The sequence below is a fragment of the Trichechus manatus genome, unplaced genomic scaffold (genome assembly GCF_000243295.1).
Source record: "Trichechus manatus latirostris isolate Lorelei unplaced genomic scaffold, TriManLat1.0 scaffold00089, whole genome shotgun sequence".
Lineage (NCBI taxonomy): Eukaryota > Metazoa > Chordata > Mammalia > Sirenia > Trichechidae > Trichechus > Trichechus manatus.
This window is the reverse complement of record NW_004444025.1, coordinates 7299409-7321184: the sequence shown is the minus strand read 5'-3', so window position 1 is coordinate 7321184 and position 21776 is coordinate 7299409. Positions and strand designations below refer to the sequence as shown.

At 36.9% G+C, this 21776-nt stretch overlaps 1 protein-coding gene across 2 annotated transcripts in view; it reads left to right on the top strand.

Annotated features, from left to right (window-relative positions):
• FSTL5 (follistatin like 5) overlaps positions 1-21776 on the top strand; it is a 903458-nt gene that overhangs the window by 810161 nt on the left and 71521 nt on the right. For both annotated transcript variants that reach the window (XM_004382055.1, XM_004382054.2), the window contains exon 12: positions 2396-2545. In XM_004382055.1, coding sequence (XP_004382112.1) covers positions 2396-2545 — 150 coding nt within the window. The remainder of the gene's footprint in view (positions 1-2395; positions 2546-21776) is intronic.

The window sequence follows — 21776 nt, the reverse complement described above, 5'->3', positions numbered from 1 at the left end:
AAGATGAAGGCTTACGGGACAAAATAGTCTCCCATTTAACAGTTACTACAAATGTTGCCCTATGACAATGGTTAACAATCTCACAACACATCAACAATATATACTAATTTTTTTACAGCAACATGTAAAAAAAAATAGCATAGCAGTGCTTACAAAAATACCCCATGGAGGGAGGGTATGGTTGGCAAACAAATGTAGAAGGCATGCATTATTTGCGTAAAAATATGGAACTGTTGTTTCTCAAACAAAATAGGTTCTTGTCAAAGATATTCATCATCCTCCTGAAGAAAGAAGGTTGACGTAGAATATGGTGTTTAGTAGGAACTGGTGAATGAAATCACAATGCTCTATTCTGGGCACATGCTGAGGAGAGATTTCTGCCTTCAGGTGCTATGGATAATACGCGCGTTGACTCCACTGCTGGTTATCATATGTACGTTCTATGAAATAAAGTTAATTTCATAACTCTCAAAGTATCTGAGGCATCCATACGTTGGGTGTTTGGTTTTCCTGAAATAACTTGTTCTGTTCAGAAGAGGACACTATCGTGACCTGTCTCTGGCTTTGGTTGAACCTGGCAGCTACTGGACTGAACCTTAAACATTACTGGGCACTGCAAGTCCTGCCTTAATTATATCCAAAGCTTGGAGAACAAAAGCACCTGACGATCCACTAAGGATCTCATTCCAAAGTGGTCTGATTTTTACATCATTTTCCATACTTTATGCAAACAGAAGAAGCGTCTATTGTATTTGTGCTGCCACACATAATAAGAATTACATTATTTAGGTATTCAGTTTAGTGACTAAATGCCAAATGTATTTTATTTACTGTCAAATATTATCTTCAAATAAAAATAAATTCATAGTAGTGTTGATAATGTGTGTGTTGATTTTGTTTCATGTTGTTAACTAAAATGGTGATGAAATCTATGCTGAAAAAAGTATGTTTTTATATGAACTAGAGGAGCCCTGGTGGCGCAGTGGTTGAGAGCTCAGGCTGATAACCAAAAGGTCAGAAGTTCAAAGCCACCAGCTGCTCCTTGGAAACCCTGTGGGGCAGTTCTGCTCTGTCCTACAGGGTCGCTATGAGTTGGAACTGACTTGACAGAAAGGGGTAGGGAACAAAGAGAGTATTCTAATTTACTGTAGACGGTAGTGACTGGAGTATACAAATCCATGAAATTAGACATCAGCTATCGATTATCAGACTTAAATAATGAAACACTGGAATACTTGTTTAGCATTATATTATTTAAATATTTATCATTATACATATACTTTATGCACAATTTAACAATCTCCCTCTTTGGAGTGGATTTTCTAACGGTGAGTAAACTGAGTGAATCAACGAACCAGTATGTTAGTGAAAAAAAAAAAAAAAAGATAAATTTGGAAACAAATATTGAGCTAAGTGGCATTTCTCATTTACTTCTACATGTGATATGCCTCCCAGCATAAATCCCAAAGGCTTCCTTGCCCTTCAACATTCACTTATTCATAAGGTGCAGCAAAGGAGGAAATGGTGTTGTTAGGCGCCACCGAGCAGGTTCTGACTCAGCCGCCCTCCAACAAGACACTGCCCGGTCCTGTGCTCTCCTCGCAATCCTCACCTTGTGATTGTGAGGACAGCAGAAAATAGAAGGTATTTTTGCCCATTTAATGATCATCTCGCACAAACTATACAATCTCCAGCTAGAAGGTAGTTCTAAGGTAAAAGATCCTGATAACAAGTCTTGGGCAGATTAACTAATTTTGTTAATTTTGGGCATGATACTCACCGAATTGAGAGTAGGTGTCAAACTGGAAGAAAACATATCCACTGTGAATAAGTACCTAGGTATAGATTGATTTCTCTAAACTTCTGATTCAGCACAAATTAAAAGTTTCATTGAATAGTCTTCCTGTGAGTTTGGTAGATTTTGACACGATCTTTAGATGCTCCAGCACCATAGATATGCCAGGCGGGCAGCCGTTGGTCTGCTGGGAAGCTCTGAGTATGCTTCCGTGTGAAATTTATTCTTTTTAAAAGAAGCTAAATAGATGAGGGATTTTAAGAATAACATTGGATTTCTTATTTATTTCTGAAATTAGAGTTATAAACAATTAATTATGTATAAACAACTAGTAATGAAAGGAATGTGTTCCACAAGAAAAAGAAACAAAGGCTTGATGAAATGAAATTTAAACTGATCTCAATCACATTGATTTCTAATCACATTTAATGGCTCAAAACATACTCTACATATCACTTTAGTTAATTAAACCCTTTATATTTTATTTTTATTTTTGGTGCTGAAAGTCGTGAAGCACCGACCTTTGATCTCATCCATGATATTGTGGTATCTGTGTTATAATTTAAAATTTTCATTCATTTTCTGTTTCTTCAATTACAGGAGGAAGTGTGTCCCAAAGCTGAGGGAGACGAAGTCCAGAGGTGCGTGTGGGGCTCGGCTGTTAATGTCAAAGACAAGTTCATTTATGTTGCTCAGCCGACGTTGGACAGAGTTCTTATTGTTGATGTGCAGTCCCAAAAAGTTGTTCAGGTACTGATGAGTCTTACCTCTGAAAATAAATGGAAAGAAAATTACATTAATGTGGTGGTTCTTACCTGGTAGCTACTGCATTGTCTGTCCTTTGAATATCATTGATAACTGATTTTATTGCTTGGTGAATTGGAAATTTTATGCGTTTTCTGCAAGATCTGCCCTCATTTTGTCTCCTGAGCTCTATAAATAAAAGAAGTAATTTAAATATTTTTGGTTGCAAAAATTAGATCTATCAGCACCAGGTATTATTAAAGTGAGTAGCTCTACACAAATCACCAGCATGGATGCTTACCCTGTCTAGAGCAAGCAGAAGCTCAGTCACAGGTAAGTTAAGATATTTTAAGTAATCATGCAAAAGTAAGGGTTAAATCTTTCTCATCTGATTCCTAATAAAGAAGAAGGCAACAGTCGGCTTCACTAGATAATTTCAGCTCCGTAGGCTTTATTAAAAAAAAAAAAAAAAACCAAACCCATTGCCGTCCAGTCGATTCTGGCTCATAGCAACACTATAGGACAGAGTAGAACTGCCCCATAGGGTTTCCAAAGAGCAGCTGGTAGATTCGAACTGCCAACCTTTTGATTAGCAGCCGTAGCTCTTAACCACTGCAACACCAGGACTCAAGGCTTTACTAGAATGTAGTAAAACAAGTCATATGTACACAGGTCAATGATAAAGAAAATCTCTCTAAGAACCATTGCCATGGTCATATTTCCTGATCCCCTGACTTAATACTTATGAGTTAGGGACCACTGACTCTTTCAGTTCCTGCCAAATCCAGGTCTCTGCTACCTGTGTCATTTACTCTGACAGATGCACAATTATGAGCTGTCAGAGCAGACTATGCACCTACGCAGTCAGGCTTCAGTGTCTGGGCCCTGGACTGCAATGGTGTATTGCTTGTCATCTCAAAGTAAATACACTTAACATGGTTTCATGAGATATGTATAATCTATTAAGTGGGGGCAATAATTAAATTCATCTTACAATGTTAAAGGAGCCCTGGTAGCGCAGCGGTTAAAAGCGATCAACTGCTACCTGAAAAGTCAGAGATTCGCAACCACCAGCAGCTCCAGGGGAGAATGATGTGGCAGTTGGCTTGCTTAGAAATTTACAGCCTTGGAAAACTGACGGGGTCCCTATGAGTTGGAATCAACTCAAGGGCAATGGTTGGTTATAAAGTTAAGGATTATATGATTTAATGAAAATAAAGCATTTATAACAGAGCTTCATATATGGGACTGCTATATACTTATTTGCTATCACAATTTCTGAGAGACACTGGAATCTAACCATTTCTTCCGTTTACGCATGCAATGCATTTTGTGTCCGTATAGGTTTGAAATAGACTCAGTAAGCAGCTGTGTGTCCTTCTGATCTTGATTTCTGGAAAGAAACACAAAATTTGCTTAGTGGTTTAAAGTTTGAGCTCCTCATTCCAATAGCCCTTAACAACTTCATGTGAATTCATCCTCCCATCCACCCCTCCGTCCTGTACAAATTTTTGAGTGCCTGTTATGTTTGGCATCACACATCAAAGAATGAAAAGTCTTCCTACTAGAAAGCTCTGCAACCTGCAGGGTTACAAATGTACAGCGGATGATCAGTCTAACAGTTTAGTTTCTAATATGAGAATGAACAGTAGGATCATGAATAAAAGATGAAGGCCATCCCACTAGAAAACTCCAGGGCCTTCAGGGTTACACATCACCATGGATACCCCGTCTAATTGTCCCGGGTCTAACAGAGATTCACTTGTACTGTATGTTTCATTTCATATGCTGCTGACTGGATAAATCAAATGCCCACCTTTTTCTGACTCTTTAACAAATCACCACTTTTGCTTCTCTGTTCAGTTCTGACACCAGCTGCCCATGTGCAGTGGCATCTCTAGCGGGCTGCGTGGGGTACAGACCAGACCCAAAATCACTGCATAGGAAATTCTTGTGCAGTGTTTCCGCAGAATTGATTTTTATTGTGTTTTACGTGAAAATTTGCAGCACAAATTAGATTCTCATTCAAAAATTTATACACAAATCGTTTTGTGACATTGGTTGTAATCCCGGCAATGTGTCAGCACTCTTCCCCTTGCCACCCTGGGTTTCCCTTGTCCATTCCTCTAGGTTTCCTGTTCCTTCCTGCCCGCTCATCTTTGCTTTTGGGCAGGTGTTGCCCATTAGGTCTCATATAGTTGATTCAACTAAGAAGCATGTTCTTCACATGTGTTATTGTTTATTTCATAAACATGTCTAGTCTTTGGTTGAAAGGTGGACTTTGGGAGTGGCTTCGATTCTGAGTTAGCAGGGTGTCCAGGGGCCATAGTTTCAGGGGTCCCTACAATCTCTGTCAGACCAGTAAGTCTGGTCTTTTTTGTGTGAATTTGAATTTTGTTCTACATTTTTCTCCCGCTCTGTCCAGAACCTTCTTTTGTGATCCCTGTCATTACATTCGGTGGTAGCAGCCAGGTCCCATCTATTTCTTCTGGCTCAGGCTGGTGGAGGCTGTGGTTCATGTGATCCATTAGTCCTTTGGACTGATATTTTCTCTGCGTCTTTAATTTTCTTCATTCTCGTTTCAGAACATGATGGGACCAACAGATGTGTTTTAGATGACAGGCTGATCGCAAGCTTTTAAGACCCCAGACGCTATTCACCAAAGTAGGATGTAGAACATTTTGTTTATGAACTATGTTATGCCAGTTGACCTAGATGTCCCCTGAGACCATGGTCCCTAGCCCTCAGCCCCAGTGACTTGGTCCCTTGAGGTGTTTGGATGTGTCTAGAAAGCTTCTGTGGCTCTGCCTTGGTCAAGTTGTGCTGACTTTCCCTATATTGTGTGCTGTCTTTCCTATTACCAAAGATAACATTTCCCCTTCCCTCCCTTGTAGCCATCAAAGATTGTTTTTTTCTGTGTGTAAACTTTTCTTGAGTTTTTATAATAGTGGTCTCATACAATATCTGTCCTTTTGTGATTGACTTATTTCACTCAGCCTAATGCCCTCGAGATTCATTCATGTTGTTAGATATTTTGCGGATTCCTCATAGTTCTTCATGGTTAGGTAGTATTCCATTGCGTGTATGTACCCTAATTTATTTATCCGTTCATCCGTTGATGGGCATTTAGGTAGAAATTTATTATTTTTTATAAAAATATCCCTGTAGTTAGTTTTAACAACAAAAACATTTTTGTAAGCACAGCTTACATATATCTATATACCTACAAAGCTAAAACTTTATGCTAATTTACTTTATGAACCTTCGAATGCACTCTGGTCAGAGCTGTCCTTGTTACCCAATTACAATGACGGTTCGAATCGTGTGGTTTCGTCTGCACTTGCGCAAACGCACTGTTGTTTTCATTGCTGCTGGTGTTTATAGAGTTGCTGATCTTGTCAAATTTTCTGGGGTTTTAGCTACAATATTGTGGTGATTAGTATTTGTAAACCTATATCAATAACGTTTTTGAGAATAAAGTAGTAGTTAAAGGAAAAGAAGGAGTAATATACAGGGATTCGAATTTAGAAGTAACAGTGCAAAACACATTACTAAGGATTCTGTATAGTCCGGTAGCGGAGGAGGTCTGTGGGGGCGGGGACACCAGCCCGGTGATGACACTGCCCATGTGTCGTAGTTATCTCATACTGCCATAATGGAAATATCACAAACGGGTGGCTTTAACAAACAGAAATTTATTTTCTCAGCTCAGGAGACTAAAAGCCTAAATTCAGGTTGCCAGCTCTAGCGGAAGGCTTTCTCTCTCTCTCTGTCAGCTCAGGGGCAAAGTCTTTGTCTCTTTGAGCTTCTGCTCCTGGAGGATATTTACGTGGTTTTGCATTTCTCTTCCTAACCTCTGCTTCTCTCGCTTGCTTATTTAATCTCTTCTGTATTTCAAACGAGATTGACTCCAGACACACCCTACACTAATCCTGCCTCATTCACATGACAAAAGTAATGCATGCCCAAGTGGGATTATAACCACAGGCATAAAAAATCAAAACTCATTGCTGCGGAGTCAATGCAGACTCATAGCGACCCTATAGGACAGAGTAGAGCTGCTCCATAGGGTTTCCAAGGAGCCGCTGGTGGATTTGAATTACTGATATTTTGGTTAGCAGCTGACCGCTTAATCACTTTGCCACCATGGCTCCAAACCGCAGGCATAGAGGCTAGGATTTACAACACATATTTTGAGGGGACACTATTCAATCCATAACACCATGCATCACTTCTTTCTCTGCTCCTAGCCACCCACAGATAGGTCAGATCTCAAAAGTTAGCAGCTCCAAGTTCAGGCGTCCACATAACACCCTCACTTCTGACCAGCTGGCTATAAATGTGTGGGTTTCCTCTAACCCTTCAGGATGGCAGCCACAAGTTTGGGAGTCCCCCCTAAACTCCCTTACTTCTGATCTGCTGGGTCCCACCACACTTTGGGGTTTGATAATTTGCCGGAATGATTTATAGAATTCATAGGGAGCTTTACACTTGCAATTACAGTTTTACTGTTAAAAAAAAAAAAGGATACACATGAAGAGACGCATAGGATGACATCTGAGATGGTTTCCATGAGGAGCTTCCATGTCCCAAAAAGGGACACATTATCCTCCCATATGCATGGATGCCTTTCACCAACCAGGAAGCCCATATAACTTCTGTGTCCAGATCCCATATTGGGAGCTCACTGCATCGGCGTGCTTATGGACTTATTGTATAGCCATGGTTGATTGAATCATACTCCTCCTGAGGTCAGCTGGTATCAGGTACATGGTGGTCTTTCTGGCTTGGCCGGGCCCCCACTCATTAGCACAATTCCTCATGTGTGATATAGATAACAAAGCCGCCTCAGTTACTGAGAAAGTTCCAAGAGTTTTGAATGTCTTTCAAGAAATAAGGGCAAATACCAAGTTACTTTGAGCAAACTTAAATTCTTTACACTGTATCTTCTTTCTTTGAGAATTCTGAATTTTGACCGGGTTGGTTTTATTTTTATTTTAGCTGTAACATAGGTCAACAAATTTCAGGCATTCAGTTTAGGATTATCCAAGACTCTTTAGCCAGAGGTAAAAGTTAGAAGCATGTTTCAGAAATAATCACACTGGTTTTTAAATCTAGTTTTCAAACTAGAGACCTATATTCACTGAATATATATTTTCTAGTAAATATTCAAAGGTGAGAGAATCTAATATCACTTCTTATTCATATAACTTCCACCTTCAGACAATGATGTCTAACTTAAAAATAATACAGAACATCAATAATGAAATTTGCAAATGCTACAGTAATAATAACATAAATTATATTATTTTTTCAAGTGTCAATGATTACTATAAAATACCAGGAGAATGTAAAATAGCTTATATAATTTTCAACATTATAAAAACCATGTCATTATATAATCACAATTGTGGAGATTTTTCAGGCTGGAATCCAATACTTACATTTCATAGGCTAGAACATTGGGCCTTGGTCCAAATGATTCTCCTTATGACCTTGTTTTAAAATAATAATAATCATTTTTATTACATTTCGTAGTCATTACGTACCCAAAGGTAATCATTATGTGCATTTCTATCTCCATAAGTAAGAACTGCTGTTCTTCAAAATTATGTAAATGAAAATGTGTGTCTGTCCCTGGCTTCTTTTACCATGGGCATTATGATCACGAGGTCATTCTATGTGCACGTAGCTGTTAGCAGTGTTTTTCTTTCTTTACTGATACCGAGTAATCGATTATTTGAATCTACTAAGAATTTTTTCCTTCCTATTGTAGATAGACTTTCAAGGTGGCTCCAAATTTGAACTATTATAAATATTGTTACTATGAACACTTTTATACACTTTATTCTGGTGTGCATACGTATGCACTTTTGTTGGTTACATATGTAGGAGTGGAAATAAGGGAACTAATATTGTTTGCAAATGTGTATGTGTGTATGTTTAGCTTTTCTACATAAATAATTTTTTGAACTGATTATTTTACACATCTGAAAACAGTGTATATAAGTATCTGTTGCCACTTCTATAAACAACTGCTGAAATTTTTAATAGGATTACATTTAATCTACTGATTAGATTAGGGATATGTGACATGTTTACAATTTTGAGTCTTTTTTCTGTATTTCGTCATTTATGACTTTACTTTCAAATATTAAACTAACCTTGCATCCTGGAATAAACACTTGTATTTTTTTTTTTAAAAAAAAGATCCAAGTATGTCTTCTAAAAATTAAAAGTTAGTTATTGAAATAAAAATTTCAATAGATGTATTAAACAATAATTTAAACAAAGGTGAAGGAAGATTAAATGAAATAAGGATAGATCTGAAGTAAATACTCAGACTACAGTGTACAAAGGAATATGTAAATGAGAAATTAAAAGATGTGACTAATATGTTTGCAATAATAATTCTAGCAGGAGATGATAGAAATAAGTGGGAAAGTTAATATGTAGTTCATGATGAGTGAATATTTCATATAATCACTTGAAGTTTTTAAATATCAGATTTAGGAAGGACAATGAAAACTAAAGAGACAAAAAAGAAAAAAGATCACACCTAAATATATTTAAGTGACACAACCAAATATCAAAAGGAAGATTTTTTTAAAAAATTCAGAGAGAAAAGATAGATGGCTTACTATTAGAAGGTGGCAGCAAATTTCTCAGTAGAAAAAATGGCCATCAGGACCGAGTGAAATAATATCAAATGGCAAGTAAAAATGAAAGACATTCTAAAATTGAATGGCCAGTGAAAAAATAATTCTAAAACCAGAGCATCATTTCTTATTGCAGAGACACAGAAACATAGACATTACTCCAACATAAATGCCAACAAAAGGGAAATGGAGAATTGTTTACTTCAGGAATGAGGAAAATTAACTAAGCAGTACCTTTGGTCTACTAATGGACAATGAAATTGGTAAAAATACGATCTGTTGAAAGATTGTCAGTAATAATGAGGATAATGTCTACACTGTAAGGTTGAAATTTTTTGAAAAGTGGAAACAAAAGACAAAAAACAGCAACGAATGTGCTTAAATATTGTACAATCACAGCATGTAATCAGGAAAAGGAAGGATTTGCTTTGTAATGTGTTAAAGTCTCTTGTAATACTTGGGAACTGGAAGAGCCTGCTGATGAGCCATACGTATGTTAATCATGTTTGTTAACATTTCAAGTGTGTCCATGGAAAGAATAAAAATTAAATGAACAATTTACCAACAAGTAGAGTGGGAAAAGAAGATATAAAAAAAGACAAAATAACAATGGAAAATTCAAGAGAAACAGAAAAATTGAAATAGAACGATAGACTAGAATCAAATATGCCCATAATTACAATAACTGAGAATGGATGGAAATAACTAACTAAAAGACAAAAAGAAAAAATGTCAGAGTGGATAAATGAAAATCTAGCTATACACAGATTATAAAATATTCACCTAAAAAAATAAGAACAATAAAAAATGTGAAATTAAAGTCCAGTAACAGTACAAGCAAATGTTAAAAACAAAACAGGCTGATGTAGCTGTGTTAACACCAGACTTTAAAAGGGACTCGATGACTTTTAAAAAGCATTACGTTTAAAGCAGGTTATGTGATAATGATAAAGTTGTCATGAGTCAGAACTGACTCCACAGTCACTTGACACCAAGCGGTTTACGTTATTAGGAATATATATGAATAAAATCATGTATGCATCTAATAATATTGCTTACAACATTACAAAGTGATCATTGCCAGACCTACTAGAAGAAGTTGGCATATGATCATTCTGGGAGACATCTGATACTTCTGTACCTGATAAATCAATGGATAAAATTAATAATATATATTATTTGAACAACGCCATTAACGTGCTTGAACAAATGGATTAGATAGATACACTCTTGCATCCAGTAATTAGTAAATACATGGTGTAACCAAGCAAAATGTAACATTTAATAAAAATGACCAAGAAATATTAATGATTCTGATTCTCAGATCACAATGTTAAGGTAACTATTGAGAACACCAAAGAGGGTTTAATTTTCACTGATAATCATGATTAAACATGTTGGATCCAGGTAAGACAGTGTTTCGATGGAATTTTGTTAGCTTAGGTTAAACAATAAAACACTAAAAATAAAATATTTAACCATCCAGGTTTAGAATTTAGTTGAAGAAAATCAGCATGATCAAAAAGAAAGGCTATAAATATACAGTGGAATCATCTATACAAACTAAAAATTGATTTATTAAGAAGACTAATAAATGAAACTCTAAGAATTTTGGCAAATAACTAAGACAAAGGTCACAATTAAGACTATTAGAATTTTAAAAAAATAGATGTAAATATAGTCTAGCAGAAAGTAGGAGCCTTGGCAGTTAAGTAAGAGCTTGGCTGCTAACCAAAAGGTTGGCAGTTCGAATCTACCAGTTGCTCCTTGGAAATCTTATGGGGCAGTTCTATTCTGTCCTGTAAGGTCACCACAGGTTGGAATCAACTTGTCAGCAACAGGTTTGGTTTGCTTTTTTTTAATTAGAAAGTATAAAGTGACTAAGAAAATAGTAAGGAAATAGTCATGGTAATAAATTTGAAAAAGTAGTTGAAAAGGATAAATTAACAGGGTAATATAAGTTAACATGTCAAGAAGAAATTTAAGAGGAATAGTTCTATGACAAATTAAATAAACTGGTTTATGAAGACAGAAACAAAAAATTCTGTCCTAGATGGTTTTGGAGATGAAAGTTCTATCAAACATTAAAGCAGCATTTTAACAGACAATTTGATGAGAGGTAGTAAACCAAAAATCTGTATTTTCATTGACTTGGCGATTGACGTCTTATTTTGCCTCCACAAAGGGTCTCTGTGAGTGGGAATTGATTCCGTGGCAACCGGTTTGGTTTTGGTTTTAGAAGGAACCCGTGTTGCGAGGTGGTTAAAGCACTTGGCTGCTAACTCAATGGCCTGTGGTTCAAACCTACCAGCTGCTCAGCCGGAGAAACTGTAGCAGTCTGCTTCAGTAAAGTATTACAACCTTGAAAACCCTATGGGGCAGTTCTCCTCTAACCCATAGGGTGGCCATAAGTCACAACTGACTTGATGGCAACAGGTTTTGGAATCCTTATGGAAGCAGACTGCCACGTATTGCCATCTTTCTCCTGCTGAGTTTGAAACACCAACCTTTTCATTAGAAGCCTAGCATTTAACCACTGTTTCACCAGGGATCCTTCCAGGGATCCTTGTCCTATGGGGGTCACTATGAGTCAGTGTAGGTTTGATGGCAAAGGGTCAACGGATTACCTGCTCTGGAGGCGGGACTGTATTCTCCGGTGTCCTGAGAGGTAAGGCTCACGGACAGCAACCTAAGAAGCCGGTGTAGACCTGATATAATGATTCAGGTTTTTCTCACAGTCTCTGTATATTCGCAGACATTCTACTGTAAAGACAAGTCCCGTCTCTTGACACACCCTGCTCCACACCACGATTTATCAGTCTGATTGCCTCACTTTCTGTTGCTGCCCTCCATGTGGACAACAGGAGGTACCAAGAGCAATGTATCAGATCCATTCCCATTGTGGTAAAGACGTGGGGACTTAATCCTGGAAACGGAAAGGCAGCGACGGTGATGTTCTGTGGGGGTTTCTCACATAGCTCTGGAAAGGTCAGTAAAGACAAAGGGCTTAAAATTATGGAGGCTGCTGGACCCCTTGATGAAAGGGAGGAGAGTGGAATAGTGGCTGCAATGATCTGGGCTATTTTGTGACAGTCTATTTGATACAAATTTAAAGATCACCTTAGTTTATGAAATGAGAATTTCCATATTTGGTACATTCAGTTCTTGAGGCCTCTGGCTGACTGTAAATAGCAAAGTCGAATGTTAGATATATGCCACTAAAACATAGGTTTTTCTTTTAAAATAAAATTTGCCGTCTTTGAATTCATCTAAACTCTTTTCTTGCAACTGTGTGTCATTTCAGCCTGTGTATTTCGTAGTGTAACGAATTCCATAAGTCTGCTACCTGCTGGGTGAAATGACATATCCTTATATTTGTCCTGATATTACCCTGGTATTATGTGAGTTTTAGTCCATAAAATTACATGCTTAAAGGTGCATAATAAATATCCTAATGACTCTATTTTAATATTTGAAAATACTTCATATATTACAATTTTAAATTCCCTTAAGATTTTGCCTAATTTTAAAACATCATGCAATTGAGAGATTTTACAGAATTCTCTGTATTATATTAAATTAATAATCCTAGTAACTGGAGTTTGAAAACAGTGGAAAGATAGTAGAATATTTCAACCTACTTCAAAACTAGATTTAAGAAACATCTTTACTTGTAACGTAAACCTATGTTGATACCCAAGAACCGAGCACACTGCATTCATAATGAAATGCAAAGTACAAAGTGAGTTTTGTAAGAAGTAAGGAGTACTTTCTCCACTTGTCTTTGCTCAGCTGATGCCAGAACCAAAGGTCGCCTTCTCTGTACCTGAATGACGCCACACTTCTGGGTACTGTATCCTCTGTGTACTTCTTTCTTTCTAACCTGGCTATGTGATGCAGAGACAAGTAAGAATACTAATTATAATCTAAACTGAGCTGTTAATCTCCTAAACATTATGCAAAACACAAGAGATAGTTGTAGGTAGAGTCCAAAATCAAAACGCCTTTTTCTTGAAAAAAAGAAACAAAATAAACAGGAAACATTGCACTTATTTAGATTTAATCTCTCATGGGCTGTTTTTAATCTGATTAAAGTGAGTTCTTCATATTTGATACTGCTTCATCTAAGAAAACATATTTCTGACCTCTTGCATGTATTTGATTGTGTGGATTCGTAGTTAATGTGCATTTTGCGACTACACAGTTTTAAAATTTGAACTGAGTTTGTTACATTTTATGATTAAAATAACAAATATTTTCTTGACAATATAGGATTGTGCAAACTTTGTGATAAATTATGAGCATTAGGAGAATACTGGTGTATTTGTTTTCAGTAGATACATTGAAATCATCCCTATCTTCAGTGAAAAAATAAAAGGTCACAATTTTTTAATGGAATAAATAACCTCACTGTGGCCTTACACATCAAACGGTTTCACTTATTGCTTTTCTTACTATTTAAAATTTTGTAAGAATGACATACCAGTGCTGTTTTGCTGTATGGAAGATTAACTAGTACACAACTGACCTCATTTTGTCTTCCGCAGAGAAAAATCACTTTCTGCGTGGATGCAGAAGTGGCTTCTAGTAGCACCTCAGGAGTATTCTTAAATATCATCTGCATCTCCTCCAGCCATTAGCACATTATCTCGAGAAGCCACATCATTAGTTTAAATTAGGTTCACTTAATTAGCCAGCTGGCACTCTCCTCCTCAGACTGAGAAACAAGCTCTGCTTCAGTGTTCCTTCATGTCAAGACTAAGCCCCAAGTTCTCTGTGTCGCTGTTGGTAGTCTCAGGACTTCACCTTTACAAAAGAAGCCATCTTTATACAAGCTGATAATACAACTGCTCCATCCACTGTAGCATGCATTTTAACTTCGTTGTCGTTGCTGTTGCTTTTCCCCTCAGGGAGTATTGATGGATTTGTGTAACACTATGTATTTGTGACCAGGAGTGAGTTAAAGTTTACACATCAACAAAGGGAAAAACCTTATAGTCTAAGCAGATTGTATTCCTAAATGATGTTTAAACATATAAAAATGAAGAAAAATGGTATTATATAAATATCTTTATAAAGCTATAGCAAATAGAAAATGGATTTTATTCTACAATACAGTATATTTTAAAAAGGAATACAGTAAAAAGTTAATTAACCATGAAATATAACAGTCTAAAAATAGCACACACATGGAAAACCAAGAAATATTAATTCTAGGACCTGTATATGTAGGTAACTATTAAATCATTATAATAACAACATACGTATTAAGTTATTTGAAAGGCATCATTTCTGAAAATGCTATCTGAATAATTCAGTAAATAGTGAGAAGAAAGGATCATGCCTTAATCATTTGAATAACACAAGAACAAAGCACAGTCTAATATTTGACAAAACAGAGTAGCGTCCAGTGTCTGACAGAGAAAGTGTTCACCTACAGAGTCAGAATCTCTTATTTAAAAAAATCATACAGAAGCATCCAATAAATCAAAATGGATCCACTTTGTTATTATGCGGGTTGGGTCAGCTAAAAGGGAGTCTCATTTCCATAGACTTCTCAAGGCAGAGTTTGAAAACAATTTTTCTAACAAAATAATATTGGCAGTCAAATGCAAATTAATGCTAAATATCAAATGAGCATTCTATGTAGGTTGATTTAAGGTGAAAAATGACCACATAACCACACATTTCCCCTTTAATATATTCCTGAACACTGTCTTTTAACTTACTCCACTAAGACTGTTTTAGTGGAGCAAACCACACATCTGTTTAGGTTTAAAAACAAAGAGTTTTATTACTGCAATAAAAGCATTTTGCAAAATGGAAAACAGTGTCAAACTAATCTGAACATTGTGCTTCAAGGGGATGCGGTGATGCAGAGACTTATAAAGACAAGCAGAAGGATACAGCTAAAACGTTTGTGATTGGTTGACATTTACAGAGCTTAGAGGGGATGTTAGAACAAGGTTATGGAAAAGTCGCAGGTTAAAAAAACCTTTTTTGGGGGAAAGAAGGGGGCATTTTCTGCAAATTGGTTGACTATTAAAGTCACATATTCAACACCTGCAATAACTTTCTCTTCACATTGGCCATTTCTAACCAGAAACTTCCTCTAGCAGTAAAACTGCATTTGTCTAGGTCAAGGTACAGTGGAAAGCTTTGCAAAAATGGCAAACTGCATTATATGACAGAGAAGAACTCTAAGATGGAGTGCTTAAGACAAGAAAAGATTGGTCTCAAACCTTAGCCAGAAATTCCAGTCATGCCAAGAAGCCTTAGTTTTGGAAAGGCTCTTTCTCAGGAGTAATGGATTATAATTTATCCATTTTTCCTGAATTAAATGGATGATGACTTATGATGCAAAAAATATCTCCAAAGTGGTGTGAGTGTAACTTGGGGGGAGTGACGGAGGATCCATTGAGGGAACAGAATATCAGCACAACTGTTTATATATTTATCTTCAAAAATTGTCATATGACATTTTATATATGTTTAATCTATGGACCCATATTGGAGTCCTGAGTCCATCTGTATGTGGGATGACCACCTGTCACATCACGGACATGAACTGTCTTGCAGGGAAGTGAGAGTTTCACAATCTGGAGAGATCCACACTGGTATGCTCTATTTTTGTTCACCTTTGCATTTACAAAGGGGAAAATAATAGTACGTATCTGAACAAAAAGATTGCCATGAAGATTACATTAAAATTATCGGTAATAGTAAAATTCTTAGAACAAAGCCTGATACATAGTAAGTCTGATTCATAATACAATTATTTTTGTTAAATAAAAAAATAAAATAAAATAATGGTAATAATAATGTTTTGGCATCTTGAATGATTTTGAAATTTACTTGTCCCAGTTAAGTAGGCTTAGAGATTCATAACAAATTAATTCAGTAAGCAATATATGTTATTACTATTTACTTCAAACCCATCAGCTGCTCTGTGAGAGAAAAGACCTGGCTATCTGCTTTTGTAAAGATTACAGCCTAGAAAACCCTATGGGGGGGTTCTGCTCTGTCATATAGGGTGGCTATGAGTCTGCATAGACTCCATGGTACACAGTAACAAATACTACTATTTACTAGGAGTTGTTCTAATGTATGAGTTGTCAGGCGAACTTAACAAGAAAAAGAAATATCCTGATTTTCCTGGAGCTTAGAATCAATTGGATGGAAATAGACAATACAAAATAAAAATACTAAATATTTAAATTATACATTATGTAAATTGGTGGTGATGTAGCATAAAGTAAAAGAGTAGAGCAAGGCGAGGTGGGACTGGGAGAGCTGAAGGTGAAGGGCAATGCAGGAGGGAGGCCACTTGCAGTATTAAATAAGGCTGAGAAGGTGATCTAAGCCAGGAACATTTGAAGAAAGCAGCCATTTGGAATTCTGGGGGAAGAATTCCCTAAGCAAATGCCCTGAGGCCAAAAAATAGAAGTGCGCCTGGACTGTTGGATGAACAGTAGAAGGCCAAAAGGGGGTGTCTGGATTGGAGACATCAAGGGGTGACTGGAAAGTGAAGAAATCAGGGAGAGAAAGCTAAGGAGAGTCAGATCACACAGGGCCTTGTAGTCATTGTAAGGATTTTGGCTTTTCTCTGAGGAAAATGGGAGATATTTGTGTGTTTTGAACGTTTGTGTTATCAGTCTCATGCCTTAAGAAAATCACCTTGAATATCCTATTGACGAAGATTAAGAAGTATAAGTTTAGAATTCAGAAATCATGTGAGGAAGCTATTACAATAATGTAAGTTACAGATGATAGCAACTATTCATGATGCGCACAGGGAAGGTGTTGCAGTTGGATTATATTTGGAAGGCAGAGCCAACAGGATTTCCTGAGGATGTGTGGTACGGGAGAGAGACGTCAAGGGTGAGATAAATAGGATCTTTACAATCCTTATTATAAAATGTAGAGAAATACTTAAGTTGTTTTTTATAAAACAAGGATTCACAGGTTTTCCTGTGGCAGATCATTTTAAAAAGTTGTCAAAATTAGTGACGTTTTATTTTACAAAACACCAATGGTCTAAATTTACTGAGCCTTTAGGAGAAGAAAGACAGGAGATGTCAAGATTATGCTAACTGATATTTCATAAAGGCAAACGCACGTAATTTATCCCTTCAAAAAAGTCGATGCTGTGAAAATAAGTAGGAAAATAACTGCTTTTTGATTGAAAATTGGGTTGGGAAGAGATTATTCTGAAAATGGATGTTTGGAAATATTTCCATCATTGCTATGTAATTTGGTTGCTGAAAACTATGTAAATTGTCCCTCTGTGAATCTGTTATCTATGCACACTTGCAAAACTTGTAAACAAATTTTTCTAATGAGTTAAAAATTTTCCAAATCAAGTGTCTCAGATGCATTTTTTTTTCTTGTTTTCATCTGCATGCCTTTTTCAGTTTGGTTGAACTTTTATAACAAGACACCAAAATAAACTGAATTTAGGAACAAATTTTGAAATGCGGAAAGGCAAAGTCTTAAGTGAATTTTTTTTGAAAAATTAATATTTTTTAATTTGAAATAATTTTTATAATTAATTATTGAGTATAATTGTTAATATTAAAATTGGGAAATGAAACTAATTTTGCACTATTAATAATACTAAAAGGCAATCTTAATTTCATATAATTTAATTTTTATCTCATTCTATTACAATTTTATAGTGTATATATTTTATAGTATACGAAATATGTTGGTACAATAGTATTTTGTAACATTTAAGTGTATGAATATACATATTTGGTGGCATTATTAATATTAATGATGCATGTGCTATCAAAAATTTTGGAGACCATTGATCAGATATTTGTCAAACTCTAGGGTTCTTTTGAAAATTGATATTTTTCTCCCGTAAATGAATATAAGGAATCCCTGGGTGATGCAAACAGTTAAGCACTTAGCTACTAACCGAGAGATTGGTGGTTCTAATCCACCCAGTGGTTCCTCAGAAGGACGGCCTGCTGGTCGACATCTGAAAGCTCACACCCATAGAAAACGCTGGGGGGCACAAGTCTACTCTGAAGAGCACGGGGTCACCATAAGCTCAAGTCGACTTAACAGCAACGGGTTTGGCGTTTTGGTTAAATACATATAATCCAAATTTATTTTCAGGCAATTAATCATGGACTGCTTTCTTACACCTTCTGTAATATACTCTCAAGAAATTAATTAATACAAATAGTCCCCATCTTCCCACATCAAAAGCTATTCATACTTTAAGTCTCACTCTCCCTCGTCCTGCATTACACTTCTTCCGCTACGCGCTCGTGGCACGTGGTCTTTATTTGTATTTCCTAACACACACCGAATAGTTTCAAGAGCGTCCCCCAGCCTCTAGTCTATAAATACTTCATGGGCATGGACAGAATGTGTTTGTTTACTTCTCTCGGCTAGGTCTCCGTTTCTTCATCTGCTAAATGAAGAGCACTGCATCGCTAACCTTAAAGCAAGATGGTACCAGCCGTCGTGAAAATGCTTCCAGTGCAAGCAGCCTTTCTCAGCGTAGTAATATTAGTACTAGTTTTAGTAGTAATAGTAGTAGCAGTAGTGGTACTTATTTAGTGCTTAGTATTTGCCCCAGAGTGCCTCCAAAAAAGGCCTGGCAACCTACTTCTGAAAAATTAAGTCACTGAAAACCCTATGGAGCACAGTTCTACTCTGACACACATGGGTCATCCTGAGTTGGAAATGACTATTTGCCAGGGACATCCGCAGAACTGCCCTATAGCGTTTCCAAGGAGCGCTGATGGATTCAGACAGACAGCCGTTTGGTTAGCAGCTGAGTTCTTTAACGACTGTGCCATCAGGTCTCCTTAGATTTACTAGCTCACCTAATATTTACAAGAATCCTTTGAAGTAAGTGTAGGTGTAGTTACTATCTCCATCTTATTGTTGAGGAAACTGAGTTTCAGAAAAGCCCAGTAACTTCCCAAAGTAATATTATTTTTAAGTGAAGGAGCTATGGAAGATTTGAAGCTTGGCTTCAGAACCCGTGCTCCTTAGCATGGGGTATACTGCCTCTCAGTGGTAATCCATCACGGTAGTACAGTTTGTAGAGATGATACTGCATACGCTTGGACAGAAAAAAAGAAAAAAATAGGTAACTTTCTTATATATGAGGTAGAAATAAGAGGACAACATAGTCACACATTCTCAGGAGTTAACTGTCAATCAACTAGAAGGAAAGAGTTCTTTCATGAGCAGAGAGCTTTCCACATTGGAAAAACACAGACTATCAAATCCCAGGAGTCTCTGGGTATTATAAACAGTTAACATGCTCAGCTGCTAATAGAAAGGCTAGAGGTTTGAGTCCATGCAGAGGCACCTTGGAAGAAAGGCCTGGTGATCTACTTCCAGCTCTTGAAAACATGAGGTCACCATGAGTTGGAATCAACTCCATAGCAACTGGGTTATCAGCTCTCAGCCCTGCTGTTTGCTGGCTGGATGGCCACTGGCAAGACTGACCTAATTTCCTTATCTGCATAAATAACATTACCTATGAGATTCTATTAGCATAACCTATGGGATGTGATAAGGAGCTCTGGTGGCTCAGGGCTTAAGTGCTCAGCTGCTAACCAGAAGGTCTGTGGGTGGAACCCACCAGCTGCTCCAAGGGAGAAAGGCACTTAGATCTGCTCCTGTAAAGATCACAGCCTCAGAAACCCTGCAGCACAGCTCTACTCTGTCCTGTGGGGTCGCTATGAGTCTGAATGGACTCAATGGCACACAGCAACATGGGATGTGGTGGACCGATATAAAATTATAGAAGAATTGCTAGAGAAAAGAAAAGCACCTTATGAGAGCTGGCATCTCGGAAATGTTCATTCAAATTGTTCCCTTCCCAGTCATTTAAAGTTATCTAAAGACCTTTGCTCCTTTGTAACTTGATTTTAACAACTGAATAACAATCAAGTCTTTGTTATTGTTGTTTATGTTGAACTATTTTATCTTTAACACTTTTGAAGACCTAAAGCTTCTTGCATCTTAAGCTGCAGGGAAAATAAGCTATTGTAATCACACACAGATCAAGGTTAGTGTATAAAGGGGGGAATATGAAAAATCAGAGAAATGTTTCTGCCGTGTTATTAGGTGATTAATCACAGCCTTTTTTCCACATAGGTATTGAGATTATTGATCAGAACATAGAAACATTTAAATGAAACAGCTGGCGATCATTTGAATACAATTAACAGAATACAAGACTATTTCTTAAGCATTAAAACCATTTAATTATCCGGAATAAAACAACGTCGAGGGACATTTGTTCTAAGTTTGCTCAAGGTTCTTATCAAGAATTCAGTTTCTTTGTATTTTTCTGCTGCTGCCTCTTCATAGTGCTAGCCTTTCTCCTAAAGCTTATCCCCTCATGGTCTCAAAACGGCCTTGGAGACTCCAGACTCAGCATCCTCACGCGACAGCATTAAAGCAAGAAAGAAAAGTCGGGTCAAGGGAGGCTCCTCCTGCGCCTGTCTTTTGACCAAATGCAACATCTTTCTAGAACTCATCCTTCAAATTAGTCTTTATAACACATTTGCTAGAATATGCTACATAACCACTCGTAGATGTTAGAAACGCCAGGAGACTTAGTATTTGTCAACCAAACAAAACCAAACCCGTTGCCGTTGAGTAGGTTCCGACTCATTGTGACCCTATAGGACAGAGTAGAACTGCCCCATAGGGTTTCCAAGGAGCATCTGATGGATTCAAACTGCTGACCTTTTGGTCGGCCGCTGACCTCTTAACCACTGCGTCACCAGGGTTTCCACTGTTTGTCAAAGGGGATGGAATTGATTTAGATCCTCAGTGCTGGCCAAGGGCTCTACCTTCCCCCGAGAACGTTACTCCCTCCTGATCCTAGAACAGTATCATGCTTCTGTTAGCCAGGAAGAAAAGGTCAGAACACTGATACAGAAAACTTTTCAATTGTGAATTTTCAGAGATCAAAGAATTATTTCAGTAATCCAAGAGTATTTAAAATTTTAAGTAGGTGGAATGCAGGGCAAAGTACTAAAAGAGTGATGCATTAGTAGGGCTAAACTGCCCAATATTTAAGTTAAAATATGTATTTCTTTTTGTCCAACCACAGCTGCTGTTTGCTTTTCACTAACCCACTGAGAAAAGCATTACATTATGAATTAGGACTTGGAAAATTCTTTAAGCATATTCAGCGGTGCTTTGAAAAGAAACGTTTTTATAATTGGATAAAGGTCATTTTGTTGAATACAATTTGTTTTGTGCTATAAAATTAGAAAATCAATTAAAGTTACTACTTCAGGAATGTACTTTAAAAAGGTGGTAACTTATATAAATAGCTTGAAATTAAGGTGAGTGAAATCATTTCCTGACAGCAATTTATTTTCTGGGATTTTTTTTTTTTTTCCTTGCTTTTTGTGTTGTTGATTTCTACTTTTATGGCTTTATGGTCAGAAAACATGCTTTGTAATATTTTGATGCTTTGGATTTTGTTAAGGCTTGCTTTTTGGCCCAGTATGTGGTCTATTTTGGAGAATGTTCCATGTGCATTGGAAAAGAAAGTATACTTGGCTGCTGTTGGGTGGAGTGTT